The following is a 19,244-nucleotide window of genomic DNA, read 5'->3' on the forward strand; positions in this document are numbered from 1 at the left end:
TAGCCTCCATCATTTGGAGAAAATTTGTCTTAAACTTAACTAAACTTTGTAGATTCATATTGCCCTTATAGGGAACAAAACAGAGAAATCCCCTATAACGTTCACCCAGTTTCCATCAATGGTAACATCCTGAAAACCATAAGCATGAAATCAAAACTAGAATATTGCCATTTATATGGCCAAGATACAGAACATTTCTATCACCATAGAAATTCCTCAGGTTTCCCTTTTATAGTCACATCCACTTCCCTCCCACCCCTGCACCCCACTTTACCCCTGGCAACCCACTAAGCTGCTCTCCATTTCTGCAATGTTATTATTTCAAGAATGTTATTAATGGAATCACACAGTATGTAACTTTCGGAGATTGACTGTTTTTACTCAGGATCATTCACTGGAGATCTACCTGATTTTAGTTAGGTTGTTTTAGGTACCAGTAGTTCCTTTTTTTCTGTTCTAAAGATATATATTTTTTAATTGTGGGAAAAAACACATAGCTTAAAATATACCATCTTAACCATTTTTCAGTATAAAGTGCAGTAGTGGTAACTACATACATATTCTTGTACAGCAGATCTCTAGAAATTTTTTGTCTTGGAAAACAGAAACTCTCCACCCATTGAACTACTCCACTTTCCCTCCTCCCTCCAGCCCTTGGCAACCACCATTCTATTTTCTGCTTCTAAGAGTGACTACTTTAGACACCTCATATAAGTGGAATCATGCAGTATTTGTCTTTCTGTCACTGGCTTCTTTCACTTAGCATAATGTCCTCAAGGTTCTGGGACAGCATTATTTTTTAAAGGCTGAATAATATCCATTATCTGAATATACTACATTTTCTTTATCCATTTATCTGTCAGTGGACATTTAGGTTACTTCCACCTCTCAGCTATTTATTGTAAACAATGCTGCAGTGAACATGAGTATGCAAATATTTCTGAGAGCCTGATTTTTATTCTTTTGGATATATACCCAGAGGTGGGATTGCTGGATCATACAGTAGTTCTATTTTTAATTTTTTGAGTGATCTCCATAGTGTTTTCCATAGTGCTGTACCATTTTACATTCCCACCAACAGTGCACAGGGTTTCAGTTTTTCCATCCTCATCAACACTTGTTATTTTCTGGTTTTTTGTTTTGGTTTGGTTTCTGGTAGCATCTATCCTAATGGGTGTAAGGTGATATGTCTCATGGCTTTGATTTGTGTTTCCCTGATGAATAGTGATGTTGACCATCTTTTCACATGGTTGTTGGCCATTGTGTATCTTTTTGGAGAAACGTCAGTTCAAGTCCTTTGCCCATTTAAAAAACCTGGTTATTTGGGGGGTTTGTGTTGTGGAGTTGTAGGAATTCTTTATATATTCTGGACGTTAACTTCTTAACAGATACATGGTTTGCAAGTATTTTCTCCCATTCTGTAGATTGCCTTTTCACTGTTGATTGTTTCCTTTGTTATGTAGAAGCTTTTTAGTTTAATGTAGTCCCACTTGATTTTGATCCCTGTGCTTTTGCTGTCATATTCAAGAAATCATTGCCAAGACTAATGCCATGAAGCTTTTCCCTGTTTTCTTCTAGGAGTTTTATGGTCTCAGGTCTTACAATAAGTCTTCAATTCATTTTTAGTTGATTTTTGTATATGGTGAGATAAAGGTCCAATTTCATTCTTTTGTACACAGATACCCAGCTTTCTCAATACCACTTAATGAAGAGAATATCCTTTCTGCATTGTGTATCCTTAGGACCCTCATCAAAGATCATTTGACCTTATATGCCAGGGTTTATTTCTGGGCTGCATATTCTGTTCCTTCAGTCTATATGTCTGTATTTATGCAAGTGCCATACTGTTTTGGTTACTGTAGTTTTGCAGTATGGTCTCCTCTCCATCCCACCCCCCCACACCTGTTTGTTTGTTTTGGCCCTGCCATGCCGCCTGTGGGATCTTACTTCCCTGACCAGGGATCAAACCCATGCCCCCTGCATTGGAAGTGTGGAATCTTAACCACTGGACTGCCAGGAAAGTCCCCTCCACTATGTTTTGACGTCAGGAAGTGTGATACCTCTGGTCTTGTTTTTCTTCTTTAATATTTCTTTGGCTATTTGGGGTTCTTTGAGATACCATATGAATATTAGGATTTTTTTTTTCTGTTTCTGCAAAAAATGCTCTTGGGATTTTGATAGGGATTGCATTGAATCTGTACATCACTTTGAGTAGTATTCACATTTTTAGCAATATTAATTCTTCTAATCCATGAAAATGGATATATCTCCATTTATTTTTGTCTTCTTCAACTTTTTTTTATTATGTTTCATAGTTTTCAGAACAAGTCTTTTGCCTCCTTGGCTAAGTTTATTCCCAAGTATTGTATTCTTTTGTTGCTATTTTAAATAGGACTGTTTTCTTAATTTTCCTTTTGGATCATTCTTTGTTAGTATATAGAAACACAATTGATTTTTGTGTATCGATTTTGTGTCCTGCAACTTCGCTGAATTCCTTTATTAGTTTTAACAATTCTTTTTTTTTTTGGCCACACCCTGTGGCATGTGGGATCTTAGTTCCTTGACCAGGGATCAAACCTGTGCCCCTGCAGTGGAAGCGTGGTGTCCTAACCACTGGACCACCAGGGAAGTCCTAGTTTTAACAATTCTTTTCATGTATGGAAGCTTTAGGGTTTTCCACATATAAGATCATGTCATCTGTGAACAAAGATAATTTTACTTCTTGCTTTCCAATTTGGATGACTTTTATTTCCTTTTCTTGCCTAGTTGCTCTGGTCAGGACTTCTAGTACTATGTTGAATGGAAGTGGTGAGAGTGGTCATCCTTGTCTGGTTCCTGATCTTAGAGTAAAAACTTACTTTTTCAATATTATGATGTTAGATGTAAGCTTGTCATACATGGCCTTTATTATGTTGAAGTAATTTTCTTCTATTCCTAGTTTCTTTAGTGTTTTTATCATGAAAGTATATTGAATTTTGTCAAATGCTTTTTCTGCATCAATTGAAATGATGATGTGGTTTTTGTCTTCTAATCTGCATTCTGTTAATATAGTGTATTAATTACATTGACTGATTTTTATATGTTGAGCTATCTTTGCATTTCAGAAGCAAATCCCACTTACTCATAGTGTATAATCATTTTAACGTGCTGTTGAATTCAGTTTGCTGAGGATTTTTGCATCAATATTCATCAGGGATATTGGTCTGTAGTTTTCTTTTCCTGTAGTATCTTTGTCTGGTTCTGCTATCAGGGCATTGCTGGCCTCACAGAATGAATTTGTAAGTGTTCCCTCCTCTTCGGTTATTTTGGGAAGACTTTGAGAAGGATTGGTGTTAATTTTTCTTTGAATAGTTGGTAGAATTCTCCAGTGAAGCCATCTGGTCCTGGGCTTTTTAGTTGTTTTATATATATATATATATATATATATATATATATTTAAAGACCTTTTATGACTTATTTTTTAAAAAATGTATTTAACTTATTTTTGGCTGCGTTGGGTCTTCGTTGCTGTGTGCGGGCTTTCTCTAGTTGTGGTGAGCGGGGGATACTCTTCGTTTCGGTGCATGGGCTTCTCATTGTGGTGGCTTCTCTTGTTGCAGAGCATGGGCGTGGGCTTTAGAGCGCAGGCTCAGTAGTTGTGGCACACGGGCTTAGCTGCTCCGCAGCATGCAGGATCTTCCTGGACCAGGGCTCAAACCCGTGTCCCCTGCATTGGCAGGCGGATTCTTAACCACTGCGCCACCAGGGAAGCCCTGTTGGGAGATTTTTGATTACTGATTCAATCATGTTATTTATTATAGGTCTGTTCACATATTTTTTTTCTTTCATGATTCAGTCTTGGTAGGAATTTATCTATTTCTTCTAGGCTATCCAGTTTGTTGGTATATAATTGTTCATAATAGTCTTTTATGATCTTTTTTATTTCTGTCACAGGCATGGTAGTGTCTCCTCTTTCATTTCTGATTTTTTGTTATTTCAGTCTTCTCTCCTTTTTTTTCCTTAGTCTAGCTAAGGGTTTGTCAATTTTGTTGATCTTTTCAAAAAACCAGACTCTTAATTTTGTTCCAGTTTTCCTCTTTTCTATTTTATGTCTGCTGTAGTCCTTATTATTTCCTTCCTTCTACTAACGTTATTTATTTATTTAAATTTATTTTATTTTATTATTTGGCTGCGTTGGGTCTTCATTGCTGTGCGCGGGCTTTTCTCTAGTTGTGGCAAGTGGGGCTACTCTTTGTTGTAGTGCACGGGCTTCTCATTGCGGTGACTTCTCTTGTTGTGGAGCACGGGCTCCAGGTGCACGGGCCTCAGTAGTTGTGGCACGCGGGCTCAGCAGTTGTGGCTCGTGGGCTCTAGAGCGCAGGCTCAGTAGTTGTGGCACATGGACTTAGTTGCTCCATAGCATGTGGGATCTTCCCGGAGCAGGGCTAGAACCCGTGTCCCCTGCATTGGCAGGCAGATTCTTAACCACTGTGCCACCAGGGAAGTCCCCTTCTGCTAATTTTAGTTCTTCTTTTTCTTGTTCCTTGAGGTGTAAAGTTTGCTTATTTGAGATCTTTCTTCTTTTTAAATTAGGCATTACTGCTACTATAATGTTTTCTCAGCCTTTGCTATGTCCTGTAAGTTTTGATATATTCTTTTTTCATTTTCATTTGTCTCAAAGTATTTTCTAATTTCCTGTTCATGAGTGGGTTGTTTAATTTCTGCATGTTTGTGAACTTTCCAGTTTTCCTTTTGCTGTTGATTTCTAGTTTCATTCCATTGTGGTCAGAAAAGATACCTGGTGATTTCAGTCTTCTTAAATTTGTGAAGACTTTTTTGTGGCCTAACCTGTGATCTATCTTGGAGAATGCTCTGTGTGCACCTGAGAAGAACGTATATTCTGCTGTTGTTGGGTATAGTGTTCTGTGTGTGTTAGGTACAGCTGGTCTATAGTGTGGTTCAGGTCCTCAGTTTGCTTATAAATCTTCTGTCTGGTTGTTCTATCCTCTTTTGTTCCTTTTTATTCCATGGTATGGATATACCACAGTCTGTTTAACCATTCACCCATTGAAGGACATCTGGGTTGTGTCTGATTTGGGGCTACTATGGATAAAGTGGCTGTAAAGATTTGTGAACATGTTTTTGTGTAACCATAAATTTTCATCTCTGGGACAAATGACCAGGAGTACAATTGCTGGGTCATAAGGTAGTTACATGTTTAATTTTACAGAAACTACCAAACAGTTTTGCAGGATATCTGTACCATTTTACATTCCTACTTACAATGTTTGATCTAGTTTCTCCGTATCCTCTCCAGCATTTGGTGTTGCCACTCTTTTTTATTCTAGCCATTCTCATAGGTGTGTAGTAATGTATCACTGTGGTTTTAATTTGCACTTGCCTTGTGGGTAATGATGTTGAACATCTTTTCATGAGCTCATTTGCCATCAACATATCCTCTAGTCCTTTTCTGGATATCTGGGCTCAGATCACCTCCTGCCTCTCAGCCTTGGCTGTTTTTTCAGACGCCTCCACCCTCTAGGGAAGAGGGATAGTGTACCCAGTGGAGCCAAAGAACAAATATCAAATGGTGGTGCAATTTATCAATACAGAAGGAAAGGTTTGTATGTAGAGAAGTTCTAATTTGTGAGAAATAAAGCCACATGCTCTCCAGTCCACCAGGCTGTCTCCCAGGTTCAAGAATGCAGGCGATGGCTACAAACAGTTTTCTCAGCAAATCTAACCACTTTATCTTTAGGGGTAAAGACAATTTTACAAGTGCAAATGAATTATTCCAGTTATGTTTACTCACTCATTTTGCATCCACTCATTGTATAACTAGCTCACATGTCATTTTAAAAAGAAAACTGAGGGACTTCCCTGTCAGTCCAGTGGTTAGGACTCAGCACTTTCACTGCCGTGGGCCCAGGTTCAATCCCTGGTAGGGGAACTAAGATCCCGCAAGCCACGCAGTATGGCCAAAATTAAAAATAAAATTAAATTTAAAAAAAAAGAAAGAAAACTGAGGTATAGGTTTTCCCTGGGTAATTCTCCCCAAGTTACTTCTTCCTCTCCTCTCTTTTTCTTTTTCCTGTCAGCCTCCTGGGGCACTTGAAGTACTCAGGTTCCCAGCTGGAAGCAGGGTCAGTAACAGCAATGAAGCTCACAGAATGAACATGCTCTGCTGCTCTCAGGGAAGGTCAAAATTTAAGTAGAAGAGACTTATCAGCTGGTCACTTGCAACAGGCTGCAGTGGGGGGAAGGGAAGCCACCACCCCTGTATGTCCACAGCTGCTGGTCCCTGCTCTTGTCTCTCTCCAGCCCACCCTCAGGGGACTGTGGGAGCCTCCCATCCCCAGGTCAGGTGATGGGCCACCATGAGGAGTGGTTTCAACCAAGGCGGAGATAGAAGTCCAGTCTCCCCACTCTACTGTGTTGACACTGGAGTTACTGGAGGCTGCTCATTATTGCTGGAGTGGGAGCTCTGGCTACCCACATGGCCTCCACAGACTCACTGCAGCTGAGTGGTGGCCTTGTCACTGCTGGGTGGGGGTGACATACGGGCTCCCTACTGGAGCCTGGAGTGTATGACCACTGTCATTCCTTGGGTCCCAAGGTCTCTGGCTGGTCTGCCTTCTTCTGTCCCCCTTTCAGAGTCTTTTTTTTTTTAATATAAATTTTATTTGTTTATTTATTTATTTATGGCTGCGTTGGGTCTTTCGTTGCTGCGCATGGGCTTTCTCTAGTTGCGGCAAACAGGGGCCACTCTTCATTGTGGTGCATGGGCTTCTCATTGTGGTGGCTTCTCGTTGCGGAGCACAGGCTCTACGTGCATGGGCTTCAGTAGTTGTGGCACGTGGGCTCAGTAGTTGTGGCGCACAGGCTTAGGTTGCTCCATGGCATGTGGGATCTTCCCGGACGAGGGCTCGAACCCGTGTCCCCTGCATTGGCAGGCGGATTCTTAACCACTGCTCCACCAGTGAAGTCCCCCGAGTCTTCTTGTGTTCATCTTATATAGAATGTCCAGGGTTTTTAGTTGTACTTAGTGGGAGGAATAGGGAAACTTATGTCTACTCCATCTTCCCAGATGGCAAAACGATTTTTATGAAGAGAATGTCTTCTCCTGTCTGGATGCATCTTATAATTCAAATAATCCCTCTTTGCGTCCCAAACTTTGTCACACACACAGGCAGTTTTAGTGCAGAACCAAAGCTGACTTAGTATGTGAGAAAATGACGCCATTAAGGTTTTATCAGCAGTGGGAATTGTTTTCTTATGGCTTCCTTGTTTTAGCTGAGATTTATATACAGATTATTAAGTTGCTTCCATGGGTGATGGCTCAAGTTTAAAAAGAAAAAAATTAAAGAGTCTCTTATGTCCCCACTCTGGTCACTTCACCGTTTTGATGGAGTAGATGCTCATCCCAGGGTTGCTGTTCCAAAACCATGGGTGTGCTTTTCCTCTGTTCTCCTCGACCTTCTTACCTTCACCCCAGCTGCTCTTTTGCCTGGAACAGGCCTTTGTGTCACATAAGGTCTGCAGGCTCAGCTTCTGAAATCCTCTTCTTGCAAACGAGCTCAAGCGGAGTTTTCTTCTCACGTTCTAAAGACCACCAGCCTTAAACACCCAGCTACGTCAGTCACCTCGTCAGGCAGAGCGCCACCTGGCTGTGAGATCCCTGGGGAGACAGGCCCTGTGGTCAGGGCCTAAAAGACTGAAAGAAAACATTTAGGGAACTGGTGTACATTCAGCACCAAGTCTGACTCAGGGAGAAACAAGAAGCAGGAAACATGAAGAGTGTAATGGATAGTTGCTCCAAAGGAGTTGAATTTGATTAAAATCTTGTATTTTGTTATTAAAATTGTAAAGACTGGGTTTAGAAGGCTGTGCTTACTCTTAGTGACCCACTCTCAGAAGTTTTTCTCCTGGTGACTCAGTCATGTAGCTCATTTTTTGAGAGCTTATCACTATAGAATTCTTCCTTTCAATGCTGTTACTATATATAAAAAGTGAGAATGCTTTTTTTGGGGGCTCCATTTCTCATGCATGTTTTTGTCCTAGAATTTTTTTTTTAATATATTGTGATGTCATTTGTCTATATCTGATAGTCTAACATCTAAGACTTGGGTCTTAGGATATTATCTTTGAATTAAGCAGATCAATGCTTCCAGTAAGGCGATGGGTATTGAAAGTGCTTTATAAATTGTCAAGTGGTAGAAAGATATTATCATTATTTGAGAATAAATAGTAAGCTGTTTTCTTTTCATTAATCATGGAAATACTTTCCAAGACCATTTGCTGGAAGAATACGTGATGACCTTGTAGTTTGGCTTCTGTCATTTTTAGCAGTCCCTTGGTGGCTTCCAGACATAACAACATACACCAAAGAAGGGGAAAAATTCTCCCCAAGAACATTCCACGGTCTGATCTTGATTTTAAAATAGTTCTAAGTGTAATAGAAAAAAATATTTGTCAAAATAACACAATACATTTATTATAGGGCAAGCTCAGAACTCAAGACTCAAAGAAAGAGTCCAGCATGTATCTCAGACAATAGGGCTAAAAAGGTGGGCCACAGGAAGACTGTGGCCCCTGGTTACAACCGCTCCTCAGGGTGGCCCATCACCTGCCTGGGGGACGGAGGGAAAGAGACACGGACAGAGACCAGCAGCTGTGGACGGGCAGGGGTGGTGGCTTCCCTCCCCCGCCGCCCCACCGTGGCCTGCACAAGTGACCAGCTGATGAGTCTCTCTACTTGCATTTTGACCTTCCCTGAGAGCAGCAGAACAGATGTCACTCTTTGAGGGTTTTGTCCTCTATTGTGAGAACCTGGTTGTAGTCAAAGGGAAAACCTAGAGCTTCACTGATGCGAGTGACCCTGCTTCCAGCCAGGGCCTTGAGTCACATTTAAAATGGAATGTTAACTGATTATGCAATGGGTGGGTGATAAACTGCACCACCATCTGGTATTTCCTCTCTGGCTCTACTGGGCGCACTGCCCTTCTTCCCTAGCGGGTGGAGGCTTCTGAAAAAGCAGCTGAGGCTGAGACGCAGGAGGTGACCTGGGCCCAGGAGGCTGGACTGCCCATGTCCCTGGCACAGCCCTGGGGGATTCCCTGCAACCCCACAGGAGCAGGGAGAGGGTGCAGTGAGGAGGAGAAAGGCACTTAACCCACTTCTCTAACACCTACCATGCTCCAGCCCCGTGCCGGGCACTGATACAAGGCAGGAACACAGTGGTGAACAAGGCAGGCCATGGCCCTGCCCTCGTGGGGCTTACTTTCCAGGGGAAGACAGACCATAAAGAAACAAGTATAACTGACGGTGAGTGAGAAACAACATGGAGAAAGAGGCAGCAGAGCAAGGGGAGGAGTGACAGGGATGGAGTGGACTGTTTTAAGCTGAGGGTCGGGGACCCTCTCTGAGGAGGGACATCTGAGCAGAGACCTGAGTGAAGTGTGGGAGCCACGGGGCTCTCTGTGGAGGGAGCGTTCCAGGCAGAGGGAGCAGGATGTGCAAAGGCCCTGAGGCTGGTGTGTCCTAGAAACCCCATGAAGGCTGGTCTCACTGGAGCGAGCAAGGGGTGCCAGGCGATGTGTTTGGAGAGGGGAGCAGAGCCACATCTTGCAGGGCCTTTCTACTTTTTGTAATGAATATTCACTCCAAAGGAGATGAATTTGGTTAAGCTTGTGTCTTGTTACTAATACTGTGAATATTTGGTTCTGAGTCAGATGGGAACACTTGCAGCCACATCCCCACACAGTCTGATTCTTGTGTTTCAAATACCACCCTGGCCTCTGGTCAGAAAAGTAAGGCGGTCCTGGGGGCTGAGAGTGGCGGCAGAGGAACAGGTTGCAAAGCTGGTCAGCCGTGCTGTTAACAGATGGCGTGGCTGGGACAGGGGAGGAGGGGGTGGTGCAAAGGGGTGGGACTCAGGACAGACTTCACAGGTAAAGCTGACTGGAGTTTACCTCCTTTCACTCTCCTCGTTCCCCGAAACCAGGCAGCAGAGGTGTCTCCCCTGGAAAATGGGCCCTGGGGGAAAGAGGCCGCCAGCTCTACCCGTCTCACCCTGTCATGGGGAGCCCAGAAGGACAGGGGGAGGCGTGGGCGGCAAGGCCTGGCTTGCCCCGTCCCTGGGCCCGAGCTGAGGCCTCTGCCCCTCGCTCAGCGGAACAGCACGTCACTGTTTACAAAGTTCTTAACTCGGGAGTGTCACACTGAGGGAAGTAAGTCAGATAAGGACAAATATGTGATACCGCTTACGTGTGGAATCTAAAAAATGGTACAAAGGAACTTATTTACCAAACAGAAACAGAGTCGCAGATTTAGAAAACAGACTTATGGTTACCGGGGTTAAGGGGGGGCGGAGGTAGAGGATAAATTGGGAGATTGGGATTGACATACACACACTACTATATATAAACAGATAACTAATAAGGACCCTGTGTATAGCACAGGGAACGCTCCTCAACACTCTGTAATGGCCTATTTGGGAAAAGAATCTAAAAAAGAACGGATATAGGCATATGTATAACTGATTCACTTTGCTGTACACCTGAAACTAACACAACATTGTAAAGCAACTAGACTCCAAGAAAACAGAAAACAAAGTTCTTGCCTTTCTCATCCTTGCCAACAACGGTGTGAACTGAGCAGGGCAGACACTGTTACTTCTGTGTGGTAGGTGAAGAGACCAGAGCTCCTTGCTGTGAGAATTAGGAGAGTTTATGGAGACAGAGAGAGCCTTTTGATGTCATCAGCAATAAAGAACACTGATTTCTGCTCTGGGGAAAGTATGTGGCCCGTACTAAGGGGACCCAGCTGAGTGTTTAGTGCTCGGATTGTGGTTGACATTTTCCCTCTTATAAAATTTCTTTCAACATCATGTTGTTTATGTAATTTTGAAAGAAGCACGGCATTCCCATTCCATGGGATTAGGCTAAAAAGTAATTGAATCACTGAAACTGTTTGGAAAACTAGCCTCTTATTGTCTGGAAGCAGCAGCTAGCTCTGCCTACAGACACCTCACAGTATCGGCAGGAGGTCTATGGCTGCATTGAAGAAGGCTTCGTCCATTGGGATCATTTCTCTCCACCCTTTGATTCATGGGTGCCTTCTCTTGGAAGGGGGTGCCTGGTGAATTTTTTTCTCCTAACTTCTGACATGTCCTAATGAACTTGCAAACATTCTTCACAGCTTAGACCATTCTCAGCTTCCAAGCGGACTCGTCATTGACAAAGAATCTGAAGTTTACAAGATGCTTCAGGAGAAACAAGAGTTAAATGAGCCTCCAAAACAGTCCACTTCATTCCTGGTTTTGCAGGAGATCCTGGAGTCTGAGGAGAAAGGTAATCAGTCGTGTGTCTCTGTGTGTGTGTGTGTGTGTGGTCAGAGGCTCTTGTTCAAGACCTGGGCAGAGAAGCAGTCATTGCTGAAACACAGATGAACACAGCCCTGAAGAGGTGGAAAGAGCATGGCTCTTAAAAGGCTAAAAGCTCTTTTTTTTAAAAAAAAGAGGGAACTCCGTGGTGGTCCAGTGGTTAGGACTCTGCGCTTTCACTGCTGAGGGTGCGGGTTCAATGCCTGGTCAGGGAACTAAGATTCTGCAAGCTGTGAGTCCCAGCCAAAAAAAAAAAAAGAAAAAGGGGGGTGGAGTCGGGGGAGGAATGAATGAACTCCCAGCCACACCTGCCTAGCTGTTTCCTGTCACAGGCGCATGGGGAGGCTGAGGACGTGGGGAGCTTGACTGTTGTGGGATTCTGTCGTCTGTCCCTTGGCCACTGGTTTGGTTTGAGCCCACACACCATGCTTCTGTGGTGGTTGGCACCTGTGAGTGGGTGAAGGCCATGGGATATGAATGACAAGCAGAATGAAATGAATCAGCAGCAGTGAAGCCAGGCTCTGAGCTTTACTTTGGGGCCACGTGCTTGTTCTTGCTCTAGGGAGGATGGCTTCCTGAGAACCGGAGGGCCCCCAGTTTGGCCACATCCCCCCCACCGAGTGACCTTAGGCAAGTCTCTGAACCTTTCCAGGCTTGTTTGCTCATATGCCAATCAGGGATGAAAACCCTTTCCTCTAAGACTGGTGTGTGGATCAAATGTTATAAATTACACAAAACACCTGTCACTGTGACCGGCACACAGTAGGTGCTTCGTAACTGTTATGATGTTTGAGACCTCATCAAGAGGCTCCAGGCCAGCCTTAGCTTGTCCACACGTGAGCTCCAATGCCCGAGGCGCCCAGGGCCACACATGTGGCTCTGCAGGTCTCAGGAGACAGGCTTTGCCCTCTACACATCATACACTCTGTGCTTCTCACGATAATTTTCAAGTGGGTGGCAGCAAAGCTGTCTCAACAGCTTTGTAACAACAACAAGGAGAAATTTCTGGCAGATGGGTGTGTTGCACAAGAGATGTTTTTTTCCCCTTCTCACAAAGGTGACCTGTGAGCGACAGCTCTCGGGCTTGCCCACCTCGCAGGTGGTCATTCACAAGTGCCTCTGATTCTCGCCATCAGCCTAACTACCAGTGAGTTCTGGAGAGTTGGGTTTTGCAGCCCTTCCTGGTCTCAGCGAGGCCCAGCCCTCCATAGTCTGCACTGTCCCTTTCCACGAGGCTCACCGGAGCCCTGCCTTCTCTTGCTCTCTTCTTCTTCCCAGTGTGCCTGCCTGTGAGGAGAGTTGGTACTTCTGGGAGGGACACTTGGTTGTTCTGTTTCGGAGACCCGCTTCAGCCAGGCTCCTGAGGGGTTGGTTCTTTGCCCAGGGCGGCCAGTGAGGGTCAGAGCTGAGTGCCCTCTGGAAGAGTCACCTTCCGCCTGGAAGCCCCCAGCTGCAGAGTTGGCTTCCCAGGAGTCCTTCCTGAGCTGAAAGTTCCCTCCTGAACACACTCAGCACCCAAGCTTCCTCCCCATTTGGGTGGTTCTTTAGAGAAACCGGCAATTTACAAGCACAGGATATTAGGAAAATTCTTCTTTTATGCTAGCAGGATATTGTCCCTACCAGCAATTTTCCCCTTTTCTTGGAGTACCTGTGCAATTTGAAAGGAATGCATCATATACTCTGTATTAAGTTCCAGTCTTAGCCCAACTGACAGATGACCTGGGGGCCAACCCTAGAGGATGATGGTTTTTCAAAACGTGAGAAACCACAACTATACTCTGAGTAAGTGGGTGCAAAACCCTTCAGTTAAGAGAGGAAAAGTCAGTCCATTCCAGCCCAAAGTAGAACATAGACAGACATTGCAGGGCTCACCTCACTGCATGCCCTCAGGTCACAGAGGTCACAGAGAAGGACTTGAAGCCCAGGATCACTGAGTTGCCCTGAGGTGGCAGCTCCCTGCTCTTCATGCTTCATCCCTTCCATCCCGTATTCTTACCTGCCAAGCCAGTGGCTTCCATTCTCAAGGCTACCTCATGGTTCTAGTTGGCAGCTGGTGCTCCAGCCATCATGCCTACTTCCAGGGACCAGGAAGGAAGAACAGGGAAAGGGCTAATTGGGGAATCCCCCTTTCAGATGAACCAGCTTTCTTTTTCCCAGAAGTCCCACATGACTATTCCACTTATATTTTGACTAAAATTTAGTCACATGGCCCCATCTAGTTGCAAAACAGTCTGAGAATTATAGTTTTTCTCGCCTGGGCTGGATATCTCCTTGCTCCAAAGAAAATAAAAATTTTGCTAAAAAGGTAAAGGGAAAAAATCTTGTGGTCTCTCCCTTATCTCTTGATATGCACTTGCATTAAATTTTCACTGAATGGAACAGTGTAAGTTCCAATCCAGACATCTACCACATGCAGAAGGCTCTCAAGTGAGGGAGCTCAAATACCTGTTTTCATTTGAGATGAAATGGTCAAAGCTCAGGGCAGTGGCTGGTGCATGGTGAAGGCACTCCGTGAGGGTTACTATCATTCGAGAAGGGCTGTGGTTCATGAAGCAGCACTGCACCACCAGCACTGGTGTCCAGGCTCTGCCCGAGACCCACCACGAGACCTCCAGCAAGTGGCTCCTCTCTCTAAGCCCTACTCTATCTGCACACATCCAGTGATGCTAATAATGGCTACTTCACGGGTAGTTTAAAGCCTTAAGGGAAACAGTGCGGTAATGTGCCAGGCACAGTCAGTGAGGCCCCCGAGGGAGGTCTGGCTGCAGCAGGGCTTGGTGATAAATCTCCAGGCTCAATGTGGGTCTTCTCAATTGGGGTGAAATTCAGCCTCTGGACTAGGAGAAAGGGTCCTGGGTTCCTCACACTTCCTCTTGCTCTGGATCAAATTCTAAGAATTGCAGGTAGAAGGAGGCTTTATTTTTTTTTCACTGTGGGGACATATACCTAACACAAAATTTACCGTCTTAACCGTTTTTAAGCATATGATTCCGTGGCACCGAGGACACTCATACTGCTGTGCTGCCATCTTCACTGTCCATCCGCAGGAACTCTTCATCTTGCAAAACCGAAACTCTGCACCCATTCCTCATGGCTCCCTCTTCCCCAGCCCTTGGAAACCACCATTCTACTTTCTGTTTCCATGAATTTGACTATTCCGTGTATTTCATATGAGTGGAATATGCAGTATTTGTCCTTCTGTATCTGGCTTATTTCACTTAGCATAATGTCCTCAAGGTTCACCCATGCTGTAGTGTGTGTCAGCATTTCCCTCCTTTTCAAGGCAGAATGATATTCTGTGGTATGTATACACCACATCTTGTTTATTCATTTATCTGTCCCCAGCCATCATGGACTGAGAAACACAATGGGGACCCCAGGCTCTGAGATAAGAAAGCTGGAGGCTTGCTCAGGAAGTATCTAGGCTCATTTTGGCTGGTTCCCAGGCTTCCAGGAAAATCCTCAGATGGTCTGCAGTCGGGTCATGGAGGACCACCAGGTGCAAGGTTAAGGACCATGAATTTGATCCTATAGGTAGTGTAGTCACAGAGGGTTGCTGAGCATGGAAGTGGATAGTAAAAAGGCTGTGCTTTACACCATTCATTTTCACTTTCTTCCCAAAAGCTTTGAGATGCAAGATTCATTGGAAGGAGAGATATTTGAAAATTTTTGTAGTAGCCCACAGTCTGAAGGGAGCTATTTCTACTGTAAGCTAGTGGAGAGGGAAGGAAGAAGGGAAATTTCTTTTGCATTTGCAGTGTTGGCTGAATAGGTGAGAGAAGAAAATGGAGCCAGCAGGTGGCGCTGCAGAGCTGAACGAGCTGCAGCGAGGCGGGCTTTATCTGGGATCCCAGCAGAGAGCAGTGTCACAGTCCAGGGCTTGCTGTTCTTTTTTTTTTTTTTTTTTTAATTGTAGTATATATAGTTGATGTACAATATTACTAAGTTTCAGGTGTACAACATAGTGATTTAATAGATTCTTTGTTTCAAGTTATTGTAAAATATGGGCTATATTTGCTGTGCTTTACAGTATATCCTTGTAGCTTATGATTTTGTACACGGTAGTTTGTACCTCTTAATCCCCTACCCTTATCTTGCCCCGCCCTTCTCTTTCCCCACTGGTAACCACTAGTTTGTTCTCCATATTTGTGAGTCCCTTTCTGTTTTGTTCTATTCATTTGTTTTTTGTTTTTTTTTTTGCGGTACACGGGCCTCTCACTGTTGCGGCCTCTCCCGCCGCGGAGCACAGGCTCTGGACGCGCAGGCTCAGCGGCCATGGCTCACGGGCCCAGCCGCTCCGCTGCATGTGGGATCTTCCCGGACCGGGGCACGAACCCGTGTCCCCTGCATCGGCAGGCGGACTCCCAACCACTGCGCCACCAGGGAAGTCCCTGTTTGTTTTATTTTTTAGATTCCACATGTAAGTGATAACATAGAGCATTTGTCTTTCTCTGCCTGACTTACTTGACTAAGCATCCTCCCCTCCAGGTCCATCCGTGCTGTTGCACATGGCCAGATTTCCTATGGCAGAGGGCAGCAGCTCAGTGGCGTTAGGGCCAAGCCACACAAGTGCACTTCGTGCTTCTAACCAAACAGGGCTCACATCTGCCCACACTCCAATGGCCAAAGCAAGTCTTGTGGCCAAACCCAAAGTCGATGGGATGGGGGAGTATACGCCACCAAGAGCAAGTTTTCCTCAGCCTTAGTGCTGTTGACACTTTGGGCCAGATAAGCCCCTGTAGGGCTGTCCTGTGCGTTTTAGGCCACTCAGCAGCATCCCTGGCCTCTACCCTAGATGCCAACAGCACTCCCTTGCAATGGAGACAACCAAAACTAGGGAACAAGATCGCCACCAGCAGAGAAGCACTGACCTACTGGGAAGTATGGGAGGGTACGGATAACTGCAGATAAAATATACAGTCTACCACGCCTAGCCAACTCTAAATGCCCCTTATGTCACACACAGTCTCAATTTTGGGTTCAGAAGCGCCAGCCAGCATATGGGGACTCGTTTTTGAAAAGGACAAGCGAGCTAGGGCCCGCATTTATCAGCCCCAGGATTGCCCAGCATGGCTGCAGATATGGGATGACCCTCTCCTCGCCCCCTCACCTGACACAAAAAGCCATTTGTCGCTCTTATTCAGTGGTTCTCAAAGTGTGGTTCCTGGACCAGCAGCAGCAGCGCCTGAGAACTTGTTAAAAATGCAAATTCTTGGGCCCTACCTCAGGCCTGCTTAATCAGAAACTCTGGGAGTGGGCCCAGCAATCTGGGTTTTAATGAGCCTGCCGGGTGACTCTGATGCACAACAGCATTTGAGAACAGCTGTTTTAGTCTAAAGAAGTGGATTTTAACCTGGAGTATAGAACAGGATATGCTGGGGCCCCTGCACCTGGAGATGCTCCTTCAGCAGGTCTGGGGTGGAGCCTGGTCTGTGAATTTTATGAAATCTCTCCTGGTGCCCAGGATGCTCAGAGATGCCCATTCAGAACCATCAGTGTAGAGACATCTCCAGCTTCCTGAGCCAAAGCATGCTGGACTAAGAGAGGGACCATCATGCATTTGTCACGGCATTTCATCATCTATTTCTTGTGTATTTATTGAGCCTCTATTATAGCTGACAAACCTAACAATGTTTGCTAGGCCACATCACAGTAAAAAAAAATGTGATGTGGAAACACAGCCAGCCAAATATATAGCAATAACAGTGCTTTCAGTAGCCTACCATTATTAATAGCTACCATTACACAGGGCTCTACACAGGTGATGAACTGGGCTGTAGGCAGTTCAGCACCCAGCAACTTAGGAGCTTTGTCTTGTACACACAAAGCTGACTGCAGGAAGGCTGCCGCTGACTCTGCCCTGTAGCGGGTGGTTTTTATCTGGCTGCTTGTAGCGCACTCTATGATTTTGTTCTCTTTGTAATGTGGGTTTCTTTTGGCATCTGACTACACTGCCTTTCGATTTTCAGACATTTTTATTTTTTCTATATAAAGCATTTTTAATTTTTAAGTCCCATATCAGTGTTTGCATGTATTTAATCAGCATGTAATGTAATTTGTGTTTTGAGGGCTGACCATGTGCCAGGGAGGGCTTTATGTGTCTTTTTTAATCTTTTTGTCCCACTGTGAGGGGGAAATGATCTCCTGTTTTATAGAAAAGGAAACTGCAGACCAGAGAAGTAACTTGTCCAGGATCACAGAGCAGAGTCAAGTCTGTTTGACTCCAGTGCCCATGACCTTGCTGGAACATACACATAAGTGAATCTGAAAGAGCTAAATGATACTTACGCAATCCTACACTTCCGGCCAACCCAAGTGTTTTCCTCCTTTTAGGGGATCCCAACAAGCCCTCAGGATTCAGAAGTGTTAAGGCTCCAGTCACCAAAGTGGCTGCATCGATTGGAAACGCCCAGAAGCTGCCCATATGTGACAAGTGTGGCACCGGCATTGTGTGAGTATCTGCCTTCCAGGGCATCAGAGGCCCTGCAGGTTGGGTAAACCATGGAAATGTGGAAAGCGCTGGATGTTGCGCATTTTGGGTGTGATGGAGAAAAAAATCCTGCCTGGAAAATGGAGCAGAGAGGCCAGGTAGGTCCTGTGTCCCAGAGCCAGGTGGTGAAAGCTTTCCTTGGCTGTAGAACCCTTAGGGTATGAACATGTACCACCAGAAAAAGCAGGGCTGCTCTGTTGAAGTGGGAAGGACTTCCCGAAGGCTTCAAGGGTAACGTCTTTGGACCCCAGGCATGAGAAGCCCCTTTATGACTGGAGGCCAGTTAGGAGGCTCTGATCTGCCAGATGGGCCCCTTGGGAGGAAGCCCTGATCTGCCACATGGGACCCTTGGGAGGAGCCCCCAAGCCTGGTGCCCCCTTCAGGTGCTTGTCACTAAAGGAGCCCCTCTCCTCCCTCCCTCCTGCAGCGGCGTGTTTGTGAAGCTGCGGGACCGTCACCGCCACCCTGAGTGTTACGTGTGCACCGACTGTGGCACGAACCTGAAACAGAAGGGCCATTTCTTTGTGGAGGATCTGATCTACTGTGAAAAGCACGCCCGGGAGCGGGTCACTCCACCCGAGGGCTACGATGTGATCACTGTGTTCCCCAAGTGAGCCGGCAGCTCAGCACCGAACGCTGGTCTCCCAACGAGCCCCTGCTGCATCTTGTCCTCTGAAAGCTCTGTCTTCTCTTATCTAGAAAGTTCTCGCTTACTTTGGTTTTATCCCTGCTCGTCAGCTAACTGACTCACGCTGGCTGTGTGACGCCCGCTTTTATCATTAACGGAAGATGGTTTTGTTCAGTGTCCCCTTACCAGCATCACTGTGTCTTCTCTTCTCCTCCATTCATCTCTGCTGCAAATGGACACCAGCCAAACTTGAACCAAACCAAATTTAATATGTCTGACAATGATTTCCTTTCACCCAATAAATTAATAGACTTCAAGGCAGTGTGGTGTCTCTTTCATGTAACCATGTATCCTATTTCCTGTCTCAAGCCACACGAGATTTCTGAGGGCTCTCCTCTTGTTTGGGGGTTCCCATACCTCTGAGATTTGCAGGCCTTCTCCTCCAAGTGTGAGAAAACTGGCATCTGAAAACAGTCTTTTTTTTTTTTTTCTGCCCCCCCATGTGGCAAATGGGACCTTAAGTTCCCTGAGCAGGGATTGAACCCGGGCCCTTGGCAGTGAGAGCTCGCAGTCCTAACCACTGGACCACCAGGCAATTCCCAACAGCCATGTTCTTACATTTCTTTGAAGATTGGTCCAAATCATCTTTCTCTGATGCTAATGTAAGATAGTTATGTTGTGATGAAATGTTTTCTTTACATCTGGCTGTTTGGGGACTTAGAGGAAATGAATGCTTTCCAAATAATAGATGGTGAGCTTTTTAC

The 19,244-nt window shown here is 45.2% G+C and overlaps 1 protein-coding gene across 1 annotated transcript in view; it reads left to right on the top strand.

Annotated features, from left to right (window-relative positions):
- PDLIM1 (PDZ and LIM domain 1) overlaps positions 1-18,797 on the top strand; it is a 45,902-nt gene extending 27,105 nt beyond the window's left edge. The window contains exons 5-7 of the mRNA XM_019939675.3: positions 11,179-11,330; positions 17,696-17,813; positions 18,280-18,797. Of these exons, the coding sequence (XP_019795234.1) occupies positions 11,179-11,330; positions 17,696-17,813; positions 18,280-18,466 (457 nt within the window). The 3' untranslated portion in view covers positions 18,467-18,797. The remainder of the gene's footprint in view (positions 1-11,178; positions 11,331-17,695; positions 17,814-18,279) is intronic.
- Positions 18,798-19,244: the final 447 nt, after the last annotated feature.

The sequence above is a fragment of the Tursiops truncatus genome, chromosome 16 (genome assembly GCF_011762595.2).
Source record: "Tursiops truncatus isolate mTurTru1 chromosome 16, mTurTru1.mat.Y, whole genome shotgun sequence".
NCBI lineage: Eukaryota > Metazoa > Chordata > Mammalia > Artiodactyla > Delphinidae > Tursiops > Tursiops truncatus.